Genomic DNA, 18,563 nt, shown 5'->3' on the forward strand with positions numbered 1-18,563 from the left:
TGCACTTTGACTTTGCTGCTTACTTACTTACTTACTTACTTACTTACTTACTTACTTACTTACTTACATCCTCTGATTTGAAGGACAAGATATAATGCCATGAGGAGTTAAGGGCTGATATTTCCTCCCCTCCAGCCAATCTCATGTCCTCTGAACACCAAGAGGGCATCCGCTCTCCCCCTGAACTTCCGTGTTATTCCCCCACATTCCTAGCCCTTAACACACGGTGCTGCTGGCTTGCCACACTGACATCAGGAGCCTTTTTTTTTTATCTAGTAGCAGGTCAGAGACCATAATTTTCATAGTGACCCCCTCCCCCCTGGCCCCTGGCTAAGCTGCAAACCTGCTGACCTAGCATTACAGGTGCCCGGATGAGGGGAGGCGGGGGAGTGTTCAGAGCAAGCCTCTAATCTTATTAACCTGAATTGAGGTTACTAAGGGTTTATTGGCTGGTGGCTCAGTCCTGGGCTTGAAAATGTTGCAAGAGGCTATGGGCTCTTTGAGCTGAGGCTGCAGACACTAGGACACTTATTTTCCTAAATGTTGGGAATAAGTAGCTATTACTACTTCACTATGGAGTAATTGTTTCAGAAATAAAAGTTCTGAGGCACTGTCTACCTCTCACCCTTCCCCAGGGCTAGGCTGACAGGACTTGAAAAGCTGGCTGAGTCCCTTGGGAGAAATGAACCTACATTGGCCCAAAGAAAGACTGAGGTTAGACATAAGGAAAAACCTGGTCCCAGTCTTGCTGGGCACTGGTAGATGACCAAATGAGATGGGCAGCTTCCTCTAGCAACTACCTGGCTACCTGAGAAGACTATGAGGATGCAGCCCACCCTAAGTCTGTGTAATGAGAAAAGAGCTATTGTGAGTTGCTGCCTGAGCATTTACAGTGTGACAGCCCTGCTCAGGACATTTAGATAAGGACCTGAGCTCAGGTTTCCCATCCCTGGAATTCCTGCTTTGCTTTTCCCGAGGCACGTTTCAAAATAACCACTTAAGAGTGGAGCCCGTCCCAACCACCTCTTAAGTAATAGGTGCTTGCTACCCTGCTCTCTGTCTCCTGCTCTGGAATGGAGGACCACCCTTCCACTGGCTCATTGCACACACACCCCTCGCTTCTGTTCTGGGACCTGCGAGTAATAGACCTTGTGAATTTACTCCCTTTGTATGAGTGCCTTGAAACTGCCTTTGATCAGAACAACCCTGGGGTTTTCACTTCCCCAAAGTGGGAGCTGGGGTGCTGAGGGAGCTACCTGCCAACCCTGTGTGGGTGGCTTGTGCCCCCTCATTCAGCGGGTCATAATCTGCATGTTCTTAGTTCAGTATACCAGCTCCAGGCCCCCTGCACAGTCTGCTCTGAACCAACTGGTGGTGTTTATTGTGGGATCATTTTCCCCCTGATCCTCCCAACAGCTCTCAGATTCTGACCAGAGCGGGGGGGATAGAAAATGGGATTTTTGCTTAAATCACTAAATTAAGATTTCACATACTGAAATATTGAACTCAGCTCTGGTCCAAACTAGCAAATGTTGAGATTATTTGGATAACCTAATAGTCCCTGTTCTTGCAGATAAGAGATAGCAAGAGGGAGAGAGGTGACACCCACGCTGTTGAAACAGCTGCCTTGATCATTAGCAGTGCTACCTTTCAGTGTCAGGTTTGGTTTGGTTTTGTTAACAAATATTAGCAAGAATCAGGGATCCTGTGCTACATACATGTAGCACATACATTTAAGACAGGCACTTAACAAAAGTGATTTTCATACAGTATAATTTTTAATGTCTATCGTACAGCTGTCAACAGCATCGTTACACGTGTGGGCCTAGAGCAGCATTTTCTTGATGGTTCTCAGCGCTCCTGGGAGGGGAGAGCTCCGGGACCCTCATCAGAGGGGCTGAGTCCCTCAGTGTTGTCCATGTGGGTCATTCCTTGGTCTCCACACTCAGAAGTCGAATTGAATTAAACCTGGGACCACAATCTGACAGAATGTCCAAACATCTTTGATCTGGCCTTAAGCCTGGGAGAATTAGAGCCCCAGAACATACCCCAGGCAGCACCAGAAGTCTTATTTTGTCCACACTGAAAACTCATGACAGCAGTGAAATCATTCCCTCCTTCCCCTGAAAGCTTCCTTTCTCTCCTTTTCCAGAAGGAAGTAAAAACTTCTTTCGCAGTTGCTAGCATGGGAAGATGATCTGTCTCAAAGAATCTTCTTTAATGCGGAGGCATTCGGGAAATATCGTTTTGCAGGATGGGTATCTGGGGCAAGAAGCAGGACGAAGCTCACAGAGGACTCTGTCCTGCACTGTAGACAGTGTTGTCCGTGGGGCCCGTCACGGCACCTGTGTGGGCGTCCCAGGAGGTGAGGCCTGGTCTCCAAAGGGTGGACTCTTGTCTGATTGTTGCTCCTCTTCCACAGAAGGGCAGCCGTCTAACCCAGTGCTTCCACAGATGAGCCAAAGGAGGTCACCCGGCAGTTTAGCCAGAACATGCCTACAACCCGACTCCCTCAGCCCGCGGCTCACTCCTGGCTAAGTGACTGAGGGCTTGTGAAGGTGACACAAAAGCTGTGTTTTTGCTGAGGGACATAATCCCCTCTCTTTAAGTTCTCTTGCCTCATGATTGAGAATTCCTCTTTTGAGCCCTCAGTGCTCTGGAGAGACCATTACTCTTAGAAAAGTGTAACTGTCCCTCACCTTCTATAATTAAATAAAATGGCTGATGTGTCAATCTTCGCATTTGAAAAACATGACAGCATGGCCAGTACATTTTTCAGACTCTTAAGCTTATGCATCAAGTGACACTTTGGATATAGAATGAAGCAACTTGGAGCTGATCGTAATAGCCAACTCATAAAAAGGGAGCAGCCCTCAGGTGTAGCCAATAGCCTCAGGGGGGAACTGAATTCCTGTGCCATGAAGAGTCATCCACTGAGAGGCCCCGCTGAGTCCACTGTGAGGGTGCGACCTAGGGCAGTGGGCCTGAGTGGGACTCATTCACTCACATTTTGAGACAGTCATTCAACGAAAATTTTTAGGGACCCTGAATTTTAAATCCCACCATCCAGAAGAGTCCCTGTGAGACAGCCGCCCTCCTTGGGAGATTCAGATTGGATCAAGGGGGTATCCGCATTTCCTGGAGTCCACTACTTTTCAGTGTTCAGAGGGGAGGGGGTCCCGCGACCGTCAGCCAGCCTCTGGGGCCTGGCCTGCATCCACACCCTCGGCTTCCACCTGGTTACCCTTGCCCAGCTTCTTCACGCTCTCCAGAAAGGCCTTCCAGGTCTCTGGAATGCTCTTCTCCAGAAGCCAGCCCTCACTCTCGCACTCGGGGTCTTCGGGGTTGGCCACGCCTTCCAGCGCCGTGTGCAAGTAGCGCAGCCCGACGGTGATGGTCACCTGGTGTGGGGAGAGGAGACTTAGAGGAGATCTGGGAGAAGTAGCTGGGGCAGGGGTTACCAGGAAACCGTGGCAGCCACCAGCCTGCTCATCCTGGGGGCCCTTCAAACAAGGTTCTGTTGGGGCTGGGTTGGCGAGGCCCTGCCCGCCCCAGCAAGGCCTGGGTGCTTGCGATACCTGCCTGTGCTCCAGCCTCATCTCAGACCCCATTCTCCTCCCTTTCCAGTCACCCTGGGTTTCTTTGGATCCTGCCCACACCCAGCCTTTCTCCTCTCCAGTTTTACCGTTTGCTGTTTTCTCTGCTTAGAACATTATGGGTGCCCCTGCTCCTGAATTCTCCCCTCCTTGCCCTCAGGTCTCCCCCTTCCTGGGGGCATTAATCCTGGGCTGCTTCTCTCTGTGTCCACCCCCACCCCCACCTCGTTCCTGGCATGTTGCTAGGCACAAAGCGGGTGCTCAGCAACTATTTGCTGGACAGAATTAAAAAGTCATCTCCTTTTTTGCAAACAATAGTGATAATACGATTTCCCTCTACGTCTGTTATTTTGATACTAGAGGATGAGTGGGTGATTTGTCTGGATTTGTTCACTAGAAGTCACTGCAGCAGACTCTGGTGCCAAAATGCCTGGGTTCAAACCTCAGCCCTGGCACTTAGCCAGCCATGTGACCAGGAAACCTCAGTTTACTCATCTGGTTTGCAGATTTTCAGATGAAGTACCGCCTGCTCCATGGGCATGCTGTGATGCTTCAATATGTGTAGAGCATGGTACCTGGTGCACAGCAAGGATGAATAGGAATGTCAGCCGTAGTTGGTTATTAGTGAGCGTGGTAAGTACTGTTTCCACTTTTCTAACCCTGTATTGTGTTAGCCACTTGTTTCTACACAAATTCCTGGTTTGCCGTCTTACACTCTTCCTTTGATGGTATAGCAAACTCTGTGAGAGGCCTAGGCCCACTAATGGAGAACATCCACCCCCTGAGGGCAGGGGTGGCCTTGATGCATCTTGTTCACCTGCTGTCCCAGCCCCTAGAACAGCACCCAGTGGTGGTAGGGCCTCAGTAAACATCTGTTGAATGAACGCTCTGGGAGCATTTTATAGTTACAACAGTAGATGATAATAGTAACTAATAGTTTTAGGTTATTGTTATTGTTGACTGAAAGTTTAATAAGATATTTTTACAGTGGAAAGACTCACCTCCAGGAAGTCCTCCTGGTGTGCGTGTACCCACTCTGATTCCTTCCTGCTTTCCTCAAGAAGCCCCCCTGTTGCACTATGAATTTTGCACTAGGTAATGGTACTCCCTTTGGTTCATGAGTCAGATGTGGACTCATGGATTGTGAGACCCAGGAGGGCAAGGCTGAGGGCAGAATCTTATCAGCCCCCCTTGTGCCCATCACAGAGCTCTGCCCACTAAAAGCCTCAGGGGAAAAGTGAAAGGGGATTCAAACTCCCTGTTCCCAGTGAACAGTTCCTCTTCTTAAGCAGTCACTAGGTTCCTGGAAAGGTGGGTAAACTGAGAGGCAGCCAATGGAACTCCATTTTCCCACTGACTTCAGTTATCCTTTCAGTCTTCTTTTCATGCGTTTTCAAGGGATGCAAACTTCTGAACTTCTAGTAGTAAGCTTCTCTCCTTATTCTACCCACTTATTCCCAAGACTCTGCCTCAAGGAGCTGGTGACTAATAAATCATCATGAATATGCTTGCATTTGCCTTAATATGAAAAGAAGGCCTCCCTCCCCATCTCACCCCCTCAACAGGCAGTACAGTTCTTCTGGTGTGATGTGGTAAGTTAGAAGTGGTGCCTCTCAGCTGAGAGCCCAGCTGTGTGTGAATTTCCATAGCACTAAAGATTGACTTACTTAAGGGAACCTTTCAGTGAATCTTCTCTGATGGGCAAAGTTTCCCCACCTAATGTTTCTGGTTTTGTACACTTAGGTTTTGGAGTTTGGATTTCTGCTGTCAGCTCAAAGCATGAGCCCATGAGTCACTCTCTGTGCCACCTTGGTTTACCCGTCGCTGACAGTGGGCTCTCGTTCAGCACCCAGGACAGCGCCCAGCACTCGTAGGTGTTTGAGAACTATTTCTTCAATAAATGAATGAATGAGGGCTTGCTATATTCCAAGCCCTGCAGCTGCAGAGAGGAATTAAACCTAATAGATGAGGTAAGATGAACCTACAAATAATTAGAGTACCAGGTAAATTGCTACCAGAATCTCAAGAGAAGCACAAATCATTGACTGAACACTTTGATGTGCCTGTATCTCCTGTTGCCTCCCAGTAGTTCCAAAGCTAAATGCTGGCAGCCCCCTATAACAGAGATGTTAAATAACTTTCCGAGTCCTTAGACTCAAAAAGTGGAGACACAGGATAAACCTCTGAAACATGCAAAGTGAAAGAAGCCAGACCTAAAAGGTCACATAGTATATGATTCCTTTTATATGAAATGTCCAGAATAGATAAATCCACAAGGACAGAACACAGATTGGTGGTTGCCAGGGGCTTAGGGGGAGGGGAGGAGGGGGACTGACTGCTTAATGGGTATGAGGTTTTTTTGAGGGGGTGATGGAAGTATTTTGGAACAAGGTAGAGGTGGTGGTCACACAACATTGTGATTGTACCAAATGCCACCAAATTGTTCACTTTAAAATGGTTAATTTTATGTGCTGTGAATTTCAACTCAACAAATTCTTTTTTTTAAGTGACGGGACAGAAACAAAAAATAGAGGTGCTGGTATTCAAGCCTGGGCCTGCCTGCACGGCGGGCAGAGGGCTGGTTCCCAGGAGGGAGACCCAGGCCCAGCTCCACCCCATCAAATCCCAGTGGGGCAGGTGGCTCCCTCTTGCCCTGCCCCCCACTGGCCCAGGGCCTACCTCAAAAAGCCAGACAAGGAGCGTCACAGCGCCCACGGAATTCATGAGGTTGCTGTAGTAGCTCAGCAGGGCGACCCTGCAGCCGCGCACCCACAGGTTGAGCTCCTCCGTCTGGTGGTCATAGCTGTAGTGTGCAGAGTTGTTGGTGAGCTGGTACTGGATACAGGGCCGTGGCGAGCTGGGGTTGCAGCAGCTGAAGGGGACTCCATCCACCAGGTACCGCCCATCCACGTTGCTCTTGATACGACTGGAGGAGAAACAGACGGCTTACGACCAGCTTCTTGAACTTCTCGCCAGGGGCCAGCTCCTCCCATCCCCCACCTCTGAAAATCTGGAATATTCATTCATTCATTTGCTGTCTTGAGAAATATTTGCTGTACACCGACTATGCGCCAGCCACTGTTCTAGGTGCTGAAGATGGAGCAGTGACCCTAGAGAGCCAATGCCCCAGCCTTCCTGAAGCTTATGTTTAGAGGGTTGAGATAGATGATAAACCAAGAGACAAGTAAATAAGGAACATATGTATTCTAGCCCTTGTGGAGCAATAGAGATTCAACAAAACCTTACAATGATATTTCGAGAGTTCTGCGGACCTGCTGATCCTGAAACTGCCTGGCATTTACGCCCTGGAAGCCTCTGAGCAATCTTTGGTAAAACTAAGATCCAGAATGCTGTTCACTGGACTGATTTGCCAGAGGATGGCCTATTAGAGGTTCAGGATTTCTTCAAGATCCTGGATAACTAACGGTATAGATAGTAAAGAAGTCACAAGTTGGGGCATTTAGACAAGAGTGAGTCACACACATGAGAAATGTGTTCATTCTTTTATTGCCCATTGTTTTATTGTTTTTTTGTTTTTTTTTTTTAAATATGAAGTGCTGCCATCTTTTTTAATTTATTTATTTTTATGGCTGTGTTGGGTCTTCGTTTCTGTGCGAGGGCTTTCTCCAGTTGTGGCAAGTGGGGGGCCACTCTTCACTGCAGTGCGCGGGCCTACTCACTATCGCGGCCTCTCTTGTTGCGGAGCACAGGCTCCAGACGCGCAGGCTCAGTAACTGTGGCTCACGGGCCCAGCCGCTCCGCGGCATGTGGGATCCTCCCAGACCCGGGTTCGAACCCGTGTCCCCTGCATTGGCAGGCAGACTCTCAACCACTGCGCCACCAGGGAAGCCCCTTGCCCATTGTTTTAACCTGACTGAATACAAGATCGACAAGAGCACTGTACTCCTGGCAATTATTATGTGTGTTGGAACATGGATGTTGCACTGTAGACAACATTTAACACCAGTCTGTGGAGTACTGCACTGTAAAGTGCAAAATAAAGATTTATTTTTTAAAAAAATCAACCACTCTGTGTGCTGCCAGGCCCTGGCATGCAGTGATTTCTTGGGCCCATGCCAAGCTGGTAGGAAGAGTAGCAGGACAGGTGGTGACTGCTGAGACAAGACTGCCCAGTATTCATGACCACCAGCTTTAGCCCCCAGCCCCTCCCCCCCCTCATCTCCCCCTGCAGACCACTGGGGACCAAGGTCCCCCCTGGCCAGATCACTTCTGCTCAACAGACGTTTCCAGAAGGCCTGCTCTGTCCCTGGGCCTTTGCAGGAGCAGAGAATGGGTCTTTGCCGGAGCAGAGAATGGGTCTTTGCCCATGGCTTGCTCTCCATCCACACTGACCTCTGCCCCCAGCTGGGTGGGAGCTCCGTACTCACCTGAAGGATGCAACTTGCACAACTTTTGCATCTCTCTACTTATACATATATTTGGTTAGAGCACACCATAACATTCATGCAGGTTCAAACTTCAAAAGGGGCAACCATCGTTACAATGAAAATTCACTCCCTCCCCATCAGGCAGGCTGGATATGTTCCATCTGACCTGCTCATGGTTACCCAGGCAACTTTACGTGTCAGAATTAATGGAGGGAATTCCCTGGAGGTCCAGTTGTTAGGACTCCGCACTTTCACTGCCGAGGACGCAGGTTCAATCCCTGGTCAGGAAACTAAGATCCCACAAGGCACATGGCGCAGCCAAAAATTTTTTTTTTTAAAAAATTCATGGAGCTGTGCACTTAAGATTTGCGCCCTTGACTGTGTGCATGTTATCTTGAGTAGAAAAGTTTTTTTTTAAGTTGCACATGAACAATGCATTACATAATAGCAGCAGACTTTTACAGCACAAGAATAGGAAGCATGTAATTGTTCATAATAGAAATTGTTTCCAACAAAGTTCATTGAAATGGTAGTTAATTATACTCTAAAAAAAAAGGTGTTCGTGTTCAACTTCTAAATAAAATCCCCTCAATACAAAACAGTCTCCCACTCATTCTTGTCCCTTGGTCCCCAAGTTCCCTCACTGTGGCCAGCTCTGTCTATCCTTTCACAGAAGCTTCAAGCATGGATAAGCAAGCTCAGATTTTGCAGAGTTCTTATTCTTCCTGTATGTTTGTTTGTTTATCCAAATGGTAGCATTATATACACACTGTCTTGAATCTTTTTTTTTTTCCTTAGCAATACCTTAGAGATCTTTTTATATCTGTTAAATGGAGAGTGTTCTCCAGGTTTTAATGAGGTGCGTGGTGTCCCCCTTGTGCAGATGGCCCATAGGGTACTATCCATTTCCTATTGATGGACATTTGGGATTTTCCCAGTGTCTTGTTATTTTTCTTTTTTTCTTTTTTCTTTTTTTTTAAACATTTATTTATTTATTTTATTTTTGGCTGCATTGGGTCTTCATTGCTGCGCATGGGCTTTCTCTAGTTGCGGCGAGTGGGGGCTACTCTTCGTTGCGGTGCGCGAGCTTCTCATTGCGGTGGCTTCTCTTGCTGCGGAGCACGGGCTCTAGGCGCACGGGCTTCAGTAGTTGCGACGTGTGGGCTCAGTAGTTGTGGCGCACGGGCTTAGTTGCTCCATGGCATGTGGGACCTTCCTGGGCCAGGGCTCAAACCCGTGTCCCCTGCATTGGCAGGGGGATTCTTAATCACTGTGCCACCAGGGAAGTCCCCCCAGTGACTTGTTAATACAAACATGGACATGGGTCATTTTGCATATTGGGAATATATCTAGAGGATCAATTCCTAGAAGAGGCATCTCTGCATCAAAGGGTCCACCTGTGATTGCACCCGAGCTCTGCCATATTTCTCCTCTCGGGGGTTGTACAGTCACACCCCCACCAGCCACACCCACATAAGTCCTGTTTTTGATCTTTGCCAACCTGACAGATGAAAAATAGTATCTCAGAGTTGTTCTGATTTCCATCTTTCTCATTATAAGTGAAGTTAAGTATCTTTTGATGTGTTTAAGATCCATTTGTGGTTTCTTTTCAGTGAACTGTCTGCTGATCGGTATGATTAAGACCTGAGGAAGGCTCTGAAAAATGTGGCCTCCTTGGTTCCAGAACAATCCTTGCCTGGGTTATGGCGACCGTATTTCCACACACCCTATAGTCCCTGCCCTCTGCTTCATGGACAGAACCAACTGCCCAGAGAACAGCTGGCCCTGGATGCACAGGTGGTCCAGGACCAGGACCATGATAAGAGCAGGACAGCCTGAGTTTACTCCTGGTTCATCCCTCTGGAAAAATTCCTTAACCTCACCAGGCCTCAGCTTACTAATCTGTAAAATGGAGTTGACATAAGAGTTGTATGAAGGGATCCGCGTAAAAAGGCTAAGAAGAGTGCTTGGTACGTACTAAGTGTGTAAGAAATGTGGACTCCTGGGCTGGGGCTGGGAAGGGTGACAGAACAAGAGCTTTCACTTCACGTGAGCTCTGTGTGTCGTCGGGGAGCAGCTGTGACAGTGGAACAGACCACATGACACCACTGGGGAATAGTCACTTGTGAGTGGGTGGTGTGGCCTCTGCCAGCTGTGGAGAAGAGTGCCTTCTGTGACCAAGACTGCAAGGGCAGGGACTTCCCTGGTGGTGCAGTGGTTAAGAATCCACATGCCAATGCAGGGGACATGGGTTTGAGCCCTGGTCCGGGAAGATCCTACATGCCACGGAGCAACTAAGTCCATGCGCCGCAACTACTCTGAGCCCGTGCTCTAGAGCCCATGAGCCACAACTACTGAGCCCGCCTGCCACAACTACTGAAGCCTGCGCACCTAGAGCCTGTGCTCCTCAACAAAAGAAGCCACCGCAATGAGAAGCCCGCGCACCACAACAAAGAGTAGACCCCGCTCGCCACAACTAGAGAAAACCCGTGCAGCAACGAAGAATCAATGCAGCCAAAAATAAATAAAATATTTTTTTAAAATTAAAAAAAAAAAGACTGCAGGGGCAGAGCTCACTGCCAGCCCGAGGCAGGGTCTGTGAGACATTTGTCCAATGACGGAAGTGGCCGCTGCTGAAGCTCAACTGCACCGAGCGCCATGGGAGCAGCTCTCCCTGCACAGCCCCGCACGGCACCTGGTTCCGCTGGCTGGGGTGGTCCTGGTTGGCCCCAGTGGGAGGACTGGAGCAGAGGCCCTTCAGCTTGGGGCTCCCACCCCCCTCCTGAGGGACCAGCCAACCCCCCCCCCCCAGGACTGAGCAGACATAGTCTCCTACCCCTAGGACCAACCCCAGCAGGCCTGGTCCCCAAATGCAAACACTGTTCGTCCCTCTTCCTGACCTGCAGGCTGTCCCTGGAGCCCGCTTCCACCTGCACAGGGTCCCACCTGGGCCATTCCCAGCGTCCCCGTGGAGCGGAGTGGGTAGAGCACAGAGAGCTGGCCTTTGAGTCTCAAATATGCATTTGTGAGCTGTGGACTTGTGTGAGGCGGGATAATCACACCCCCTCTCAGGGGCTGTGGGAGGTTTAAATGAGGCAGTAGGAGGATGCACTTGACACAGGCCCTGGGAGAATGCTGGCTCCTCCCCACTCATGGCCATCTGGGGGGACCCTACAACCCACCAGACTGTTCTACAGAGGAGGAAGTGGGGCCCAGAGCAGGGCAGGGCCTCACCCAAAGTTACACAGTAAGTGGAAGTCCAGCCCACAGCAGTTGCCCACCCCTCCCCTCTGAGTTTCCTCAGAGCCTCTCAGGTCCTTCCTGCCTGTTGGCTTTTCTAGCTAAACTTACTAGGAAAGTGTGAGTTCTCTCCCCTGTTCCCTGTCCCAGTAGCCCTTCGTTGTCCACCATCATCTCTCCTATGCACTCTCCAGGTGTCCCTAAGGTGGGGTGAAGCCTACAGATCTGCCTCATACTACCTGAGGCAGGGCTGTGTCTTCCCTCAGACTGGGGACCCTGAGGGTAGGCCCGGCTTGGTGGACATTGGGGTTCCCCCAGACCCCCAGCCTAGGACCTCTTGGGGTCCCACATCTCTGAAACTAGCCCTCCCTCTCCATCAGAAGCATTGTCTTGTTGACTTAGCACTTGCCCTGGTTCCAGCCACAGATTAAGGCTCCACTCACCCTCTTAAGACAGAGTCAGGCAGAGGAGAGCTCCTTAGGTGGTGAGCTGGCTATTTATATCAGAGTGTTTCCCCGGCGACAAATCTCTGCTCAGGGCTCACCAAGACTTGTAAGGGTCTTAATTAAGATAAGGCTTTCTTTTAGCCCACTCTCCCATAACCAAGCTACATATGACTTGGGAAAATCATGTTGGAGTTTTCCTGGAAAAAGCAACATAATTTAGTAGGTGAATCAATAAATCAATAAGGAAAGCCATATGGAAATGAGCAGGGGAGGGGCGAGGAGGGAGCCTGGAGTGTAACTGATAATGTGTCAATCCCCAACCCGAATGCCAGCTGAGTGGCACCTGTGGAATCTTGGCAACTCACTTGACCTCTGTGAGCCTCAGTTTTCTCACCTGAGAAATGACAATATAAGTCTCTGACGGGTGTGGTGGTGATTAATTGAGATAATACACATAGAGCACCTGGTATACAACAAGTGCAGTATTAGTATTTCTTTGAAATACTAATAATATTTTATTTCTTTTTTGAGTAGTCACTGGATATAAAGAACTGCAGGTGGTGAGGGAGGACACAAGAAGGAGCGGACCCAGCCCTGCCCTAAAGAAGCCCCAGTCTGAGGGGAGACACAGCACTGCTATCAGGGAGAACCAATCCAATGGGAGATCTAGATGGCAACAGAGTCCGGTCTTGTCGGGAGAAATAGACCTGACCTGAGGGAGCCCGTCTGAGGGGAGACAGCCCCGCCCTCAGGGAGACACAGCCCCGCCCTCAGGGAGCCCCGGTCTGAAGGGAGACACGGCCCAGCCCTCGGGGAGCCCCGGTCTGAGGGGAGAGACGGCCTCGTCCTCGGGGAGACCCCGTCTGAGGGGAGACACGGCCCCGTCTTCGGGGAGCCCCAATCTTGAGACACAGCCCTGCCCTCAGGAATCTCCTAGCCAAGGTCCAGAATTCTCTAGATATCTATTAATTGTTTAGGAAGAGGGAACAGGTGTCATAGCCTGTGGGTTCCGTGGGAAGGACAGTAAAGTGAGAGAGCTTAGTGCCAGCTTCTTTCTCAGACTGAGGGCCCCAGGCCAGGCTTTCCTGGCTGACAGTTCCTTCAGGCTGACAGTGCCAAGACCTCTGAGCTGCTTCATGCTCTGCCTCTCACCCCAAGGCACTGAAGCTCAGCTCATCCTGAAAACAGGAGGGAACTTTAAAGGAATTGTTACAAACTGGCTGAAGACCTCAGGTGCCTCCTGGTGTGATGCAGTAAGGTACCCATAGCAGCACCCTAGGGGGTGCTCTTGCCAAAACTGAACCTGAATCCAGCCACACCTCAGCCCTGACTACTGGTTTACAGGGAAATACAGGAGACAGAAGAACACGTTAGAAGACAGCACTTGGCTACAATGGCCCAACCCCAGAATGTGGGAAATTCTGCAGGACAAATGGCCAACTTCCTCCAAGACACACATGGCATGAAAAAGGTAACTATTTAGAGTAAAAGAGACTTAGGAGACCAAACAACCAAATGCAAAGTCTGGTTTAGAGCCTGATTTGAATAAACCACCTGTAAAAGACATCTTGAGACAATCAGAGAATATCGAACACAGGCTGGGTATGAGACGATAGTAATGTTAGTAGGCATGATTAATATTGTGCTTCTGTTAAAAACAAAAAGACAATAAAGCAAACCCTCTTTATCTGTTAGAAATTCCTCCTAAAGTGTTTACAGGTAAGAGGAAACAATGCCCTGGATTTGCTTCTTAATACTCAGAAGGGGGAAAATGTTATGGGGGAGCGAGGGTACATGGGGATTTGTTATGTACCCATGTATGATGGGTACATGGGGATTTGTTATAATCTCTCTACTTTTGTGAATGCATGAAATCTTCTATAATAAAAGTTGAAAATGCAAAAAAAAAAAAAAAAGCAGCTCTGGTGGTTAAGAATCACAAATCTATATCCCGATATCTCGCTCTGAAGACTGAATCGCTGAGGGAGGTGGCATTCCTGGACTCCTCCCTCTGAGGGCCTCCCCCAGTTATAACAGAGTGTCCCCGCCCACCCCCACCCCAGGACCACCAGGCTGGGGAGGGAGTGAGAAGGGAAACACAGATGCAGGAGGATGGAGCACAGCATGGCCCCACGTGCCACAGCCCACGAAGAGCCTGGGCGGGGGGGCAGTTCTGGCTTCTGTGGGGCCTCATGATGATCTGAGACCCTGGCACAGAAGGACCAGAATCCCATCACGATCCACAGGTGTTTGTCGAGCTTGTATCTTATCTGCCCACACCTTCCACTGTCCCTCTGGAGGAGGAAGAAGAGAGCAAGACAGACAGAGGAAGACGGAAGACATGAGGCCCCTCCTCCCCCAACGCCCCCCAGGTTTCAGCTGTCGGAGAACAAGCACTCACCTAACACCGAATCTGTATGAGGCAGAGTGGAAGGAGCAGAATCAAAACCTGGCACTCGCTACAGTGGGATACCATCCCAAAAGAAGAAGGAATGGGTGCTGATGCATGCTGCAACATGGATGAAATTTGAAAACAGTATGCTAAACCAAAGAAGCCAGACCCCAAAGGACAAATATTATATGATTCCATTCAAAGGAAATGCCCAGAACAGGGAAGCCTATAGAGACAGAAAGTAGAGAAGTGATTACTTGGGCTTGGGGGCAAGGGAGACTGGAGTGAACACTGAAGGGTGCAGGGTTTCTCTGTGAGGTGGTGAACACATTCTAAAGTCAACCTCAGTATTGGTTGCACAACTCTGTGAATGTACTAAAAACCGTTGAATTGCACACCTGAAATGGGTGAGTTGTATGGTGTGTGGAATATATCTCCATAAAGGTGGTTGGTTGGTTTTTCCAAAAATTTGCCCCACACCCCCAACCCCAGCTTGCCACTTCCTGCTATGAGATTTTAGGAACATCCCTTAAGCTCTCTGAGGTTCAGATTTCTCATCCACAAAATAGAGCTTAACAATAACACCAACAAAAATACAAACCCCCCAGGAGAGGTTTTGTGCACACCAAATAAGGGCCTTTTTCCTCCCCAAAGACCCAGCAACTTAGCAACAGGGCAGGCTGGGGTGGGGGTGGGGTGCGGTCAAAGGCTTGTAAATTCTTGTAAAAAAAATCTTGAATTGTTCCCACCTGATCTCCATGTTTAGATCAGGAGCCTTCAGGAACCAGCTGTTGCCCTTAAATATTCCCCTGAGAAATCTCCAAAAACCAGCCGTCCCTCCATGCTTGTCCAAGCTCACAAGTGCCAGGCTCAGTTAGGGATGCTCAGTTTCTCTTAATTTTGTGACCATATTTGTATATGTGTGTGTGTGTGTGTGTGTGTGTGTAGCAGAGAAAATTTTTTTCCAAATCAATAGAGTTAAGATTGTTTCACACCAATAAGTTGGTGTGGAGCCTTGAGGTAATTTTGATCAAGTTTAACGTTTGCCTGAAAATGTGGATATGCCGACCATTGGGAGTGGAGCAGCCTGGAGCATTTCTTCACCCTGGAGCATTTCTCCACCCCAGGGGACAGAAGGGGATTTGAGGATTACACAGAGATCTTGTAAGTCTCATCAAGGACTGACTCTGTGCAGAAGATGATCAAGGAAAATGACAGAGGAGAAGATGAGAAGCCCCTTCCCGTCCATCACAAAGGCTAGTTCTACCCTCAGCTTCTGCTCCCCCCACTCTCCCCATCCCCAGGAATTCTGCTTGTCCCTCTGGCTTCACACCCTCCTAGGGCAACTCATATAAATCATGCCCCTTTGTGCTGTCCCTGAGGATCTGTCGCCTAGGAAGGGCAGAGTGATTTACAAGCCTCCTTGACAAGGGATTTGTAGCAGTAATCCCCACCCACAGAGAAAATACAATCCCAAGCAGTGACCTTCAGTCTGACTTCGCTTCCATCTGAGGAGCAGCTAAGCTAGCCATCTGGGGTTCACCGGTGTTGTCCGGGCTTCAACCATGTCCTGATGCCAGTGTGCCCAGCACCCAGGGTGCATGTCCCCTTGGACTCACCAGCCTCACTCAGGATAAACCAGCTGGATGAACAATTGAAGCCCTAGCCTCAGGCAGGGAATGGGTAGAGTTGGACAGAAGGAAGAGGTGAGGGAGAGCCACTGGCTCTGGACAGGCTGACCTTTCGCTGGAAAACGACTCAAGACCCGCAATGGTGGGTCTCTGGGAAGGGGTATGCTGGGATCAGCACAAAGGGTGAGATTCTCTTTTTCACCAACACCTCGCTACATCTGCCGCTCAGGATTTTATTTACACATGCTAAGAACACTTTAGAAACACTTGATCGAGTTGCACTATCATGATTTAAGTAGTAAACACCAGCAGGCATTTATTGAGCACCTGTTGTATGCCAGGCTCTAGACAGAGCTAGGAAGTGACCTCCAAAGTTGTGTATCCTGGTGCCTTCCTTTTAAAGATCGGCAAGCAAAGGCCCAGGGCGTCAAATGACTTATCCAAGATCTCCATCTAATTAACAACAGAGACAAAACTACAGCCTAGACCCCCTGACTGCCCCATCCTCTGCTCTTTCCACTGTATCCAAGGACAAACACCTTGAGAATGGTTGCTCAGGGTTGAAAGGTTGGAAAACAAGGGAACCAACCCAGAAATTTATGCTTTTAGGACCGAATCCATTCACTTTGAGTGAATGAGACAAGCAGCCAGATAAAGTCTCAGTATATGTGATCCATGAAATCCCTCCTCCCGAATGAAGCAGACACACAGTCCTGGCTGGGTCTCCCCCCTGGTGACCCCCATTCAAATAGTTTCTATAACTTGACACTTTCCTCTCATCTTAGCCAAACATTAGGTTGGACCATATGAAGCTGCTATTTTTATAGGTCAAAAATGATAGAATATTGACAATTACATATGGTCCAACCAAATACACCCTCACACGCAGTAGTAGGTTGCGCACACAGAGCACCCAATGGGGAGGAAAAGGCACTGGACAGGGGGAGTCACAGGCTCGTGTCTCCATGTCCCCATATCACTCTGACCCCAGGACTGGAGGCCACTCACTCTTTGACTTCTTTGGAGGAAAAGTCCAGATAGCGGTTGCTGATCCACTGAATCTCAAACCAGTCCCGAAAGCCGTTGTTGCCACAGCACTTGAACTCAATTTGCAGCATGTCGATGGTCTTCTTCATGAAACACCGGCCTGGGGTGTCTGTGTCCCGGTAGAACTTCATGCCATTCTTGAGCCCGTGGGCCAGTGTGCTCTCCAGGGAGCCCCGCAGGAGGAAGCAGCAGAGAGCCACCAGGAAGAGGACAGTGTTGAAGAGGACACACACGGCCAGGTATGGCTTCAGCCAGGGCTTCCACTTGGCATACTTGGCAGGGTCCAAGGCGTCATAGCAGATCTTGCCCGCCAGAGAATTGAAGACACAAGACAGCACCCCCATCCCTATCAAGGAATTGGGCACAAAATGGCTCTCGGAATTGTCCATCATATCGCTCCGCTTCCTGAGTTCAATCTTTAGGAACAGCCCTAAGCCGAAGATGATGATACCAGCCAACACGGAGAGCCAGTTCATGAGCCAGAGCCCTTGGGCCAACTTCACCCGCTTCTTCTGGTCAAATTTGACTTTCAGCAATGCCATACTTGCAGAGTGCAGTCCAGGCAGCCTCTCACTCCTGACCTCAGTAAGCCCGGAGCCTGAAGACTCAGGGCCTTGGGAAGGGTGCAGATGGCCCAAGCTGCAGGGAGCTGCTCTGGGGGCTGCCCATGCTGCGTCCCCTAGCCTGGGACCCCCGTAAACTCACTAGTGGGAGCAGGGGCCTCAGAGTCACAGTTCATGCAGGGGCCAGTCCTCCACGTGTCGTTTCTGCAGCTCCCTTCCCAGCAGAGGAGGGACAGCCTGAAGGCTGCAGATTAAAAGTGGGATCCACAAGACATCTTGCTAATCTCTTTAGCCAGGTTCATCCCATTAGATAAAGCCGTGCCAGTTTCAGAACATGGTCAAGAGGAGCCGCCATGGACACCCTGGAGCAGAGAGCTCTGGGTTCAGCTTGAAGAATCAGGAGTAAAAAAGACAAGGCTGGCCAGAGAAATGGGCTTTATCTGGAGGTCTGGCTCAGATCACATCACGTGTCTCCCCAGAGCATGTTTCTGGGCCAAACTCGTTCAATATTTAAAACTTTCTAATGGGACAAAAGACATCATTATCCAAGTTGAAAAACAAATGACAGATTGTGAGAAAACATTTGCAACATGTAAAAAACAGAATGAATAAGCAAAAAAAGGAAAAAAATTAACTGCCACAGTTCCACATCAAAAAAATAAAAAATCATCAACTGGAAAAACAGGCAAAGGAAAGGAACAGGTGATTTATAACAAGCAAACCTGGAAAGTCCAAGGATCTGGAAAACTTGTCAATCTGCGTAGAACAAAGGGCAATGCAATTAAAACAATAATAAAAGACCAAACTTGCACATCTGTCAAAATTCTGTCACCAATGCAAACAAAGATAGTAGAAATGAGATATACATTCTTGATGAGTCTGTAAATTTATTATTATTTTTAATTTATTTCTTGGAGTAGTTTCAGGTTTACAAAAAAAAACTGAGCAGAAAGTACAGAGTTCCTAAGTAGTCCTTTCCCCCAACCAATTTCCCTATAATTAACATCTTGCCCTTGTGTGATACATTTATTACAACTGATGAATCAATTTTGATACATTATTAACTAAAGCTCATAGTTTACATTAGGGTTAACTCTTTGTGTTGCATGGTTCTATGGGTTTTGCCAAATGCATAATGTCACGTTTCCACCATTATATCATATAGTATCATACAGAATATTCTCACTGCTCTAGTAATCCCTGTGTTCCACCTGTTCATTCCTCCTCCCCTCCCTGCCCAATCCCAGGCAGCCACTGTCT

At 48.9% G+C, this 18,563-nt stretch overlaps 2 protein-coding genes across 4 annotated transcripts in view; one reads left to right on the forward strand and one right to left on the reverse strand.

The window, feature by feature from the left end:
• The window catches only part of UBR2 (ubiquitin protein ligase E3 component n-recognin 2), a 122,071-nt gene extending 115,883 nt beyond the window's left edge, over positions 1-6,188 (forward strand). Inside the window, exons 48-50 of one of the 3 annotated variants that reach the window (XR_014232399.1) lie at positions 4,103-5,188; positions 5,340-5,599; positions 6,104-6,187. The gene's annotated coding sequence lies outside the window, so the exon portion shown is untranslated. Of the gene's footprint in view, positions 1-4,102; positions 5,600-6,103 lie in introns of all 3 variants that reach the window. The other 2 variants (XR_014232400.1, XR_014232398.1) reach the window with 2 other exon arrangements.
• Positions 52-17,320, reverse strand: PRPH2 (peripherin 2). The gene is made up of 3 exons (XM_082346011.1): positions 16,702-17,320; positions 6,276-6,522; positions 52-3,401 (listed from the first exon to the last, which is right to left on the reverse strand). The coding sequence occupies exons 1-3, from the start codon at positions 17,280-17,282 to the stop codon at positions 3,189-3,191; spliced, it is 1,041 nt and encodes a 346-aa protein (XP_082202137.1). The 5' UTR covers positions 17,283-17,320; the 3' UTR covers positions 52-3,188.
• Positions 17,321-18,563: the final 1,243 nt, after the last annotated feature.

The sequence above is a fragment of the Balaenoptera borealis genome (assembly GCF_965194805.1).
Source record: "Balaenoptera borealis genome assembly, chromosome: 12".
NCBI classification, from domain to species: Eukaryota; Metazoa; Chordata; class Mammalia; order Artiodactyla; family Balaenopteridae; genus Balaenoptera; species Balaenoptera borealis.

Bases quoted from the DNA above. Each gene is read 5' to 3' on its own strand.
- PRPH2 (XM_082346011.1), bottom strand. From the start codon at position 17,282: ATGGCATTGCTGAAAGTCAAATTTGACCAGAAGAAGCGGGTGAAGTTG. The intron at 6,523-16,701 runs GTGAGTGGCCTC...TTTCTCCTCCAG, and splicing joins TCCTCCAAAGAAGTCAAAGA to TCGTATCAAGAGCAACGTGG. The intron at 3,402-6,275 runs GTAGGCCCTGGG...TCCCCACACCAG, and splicing joins TCCTTGTCTGGCTTTTTGAG to GTGACCATCACCGTCGGGCT.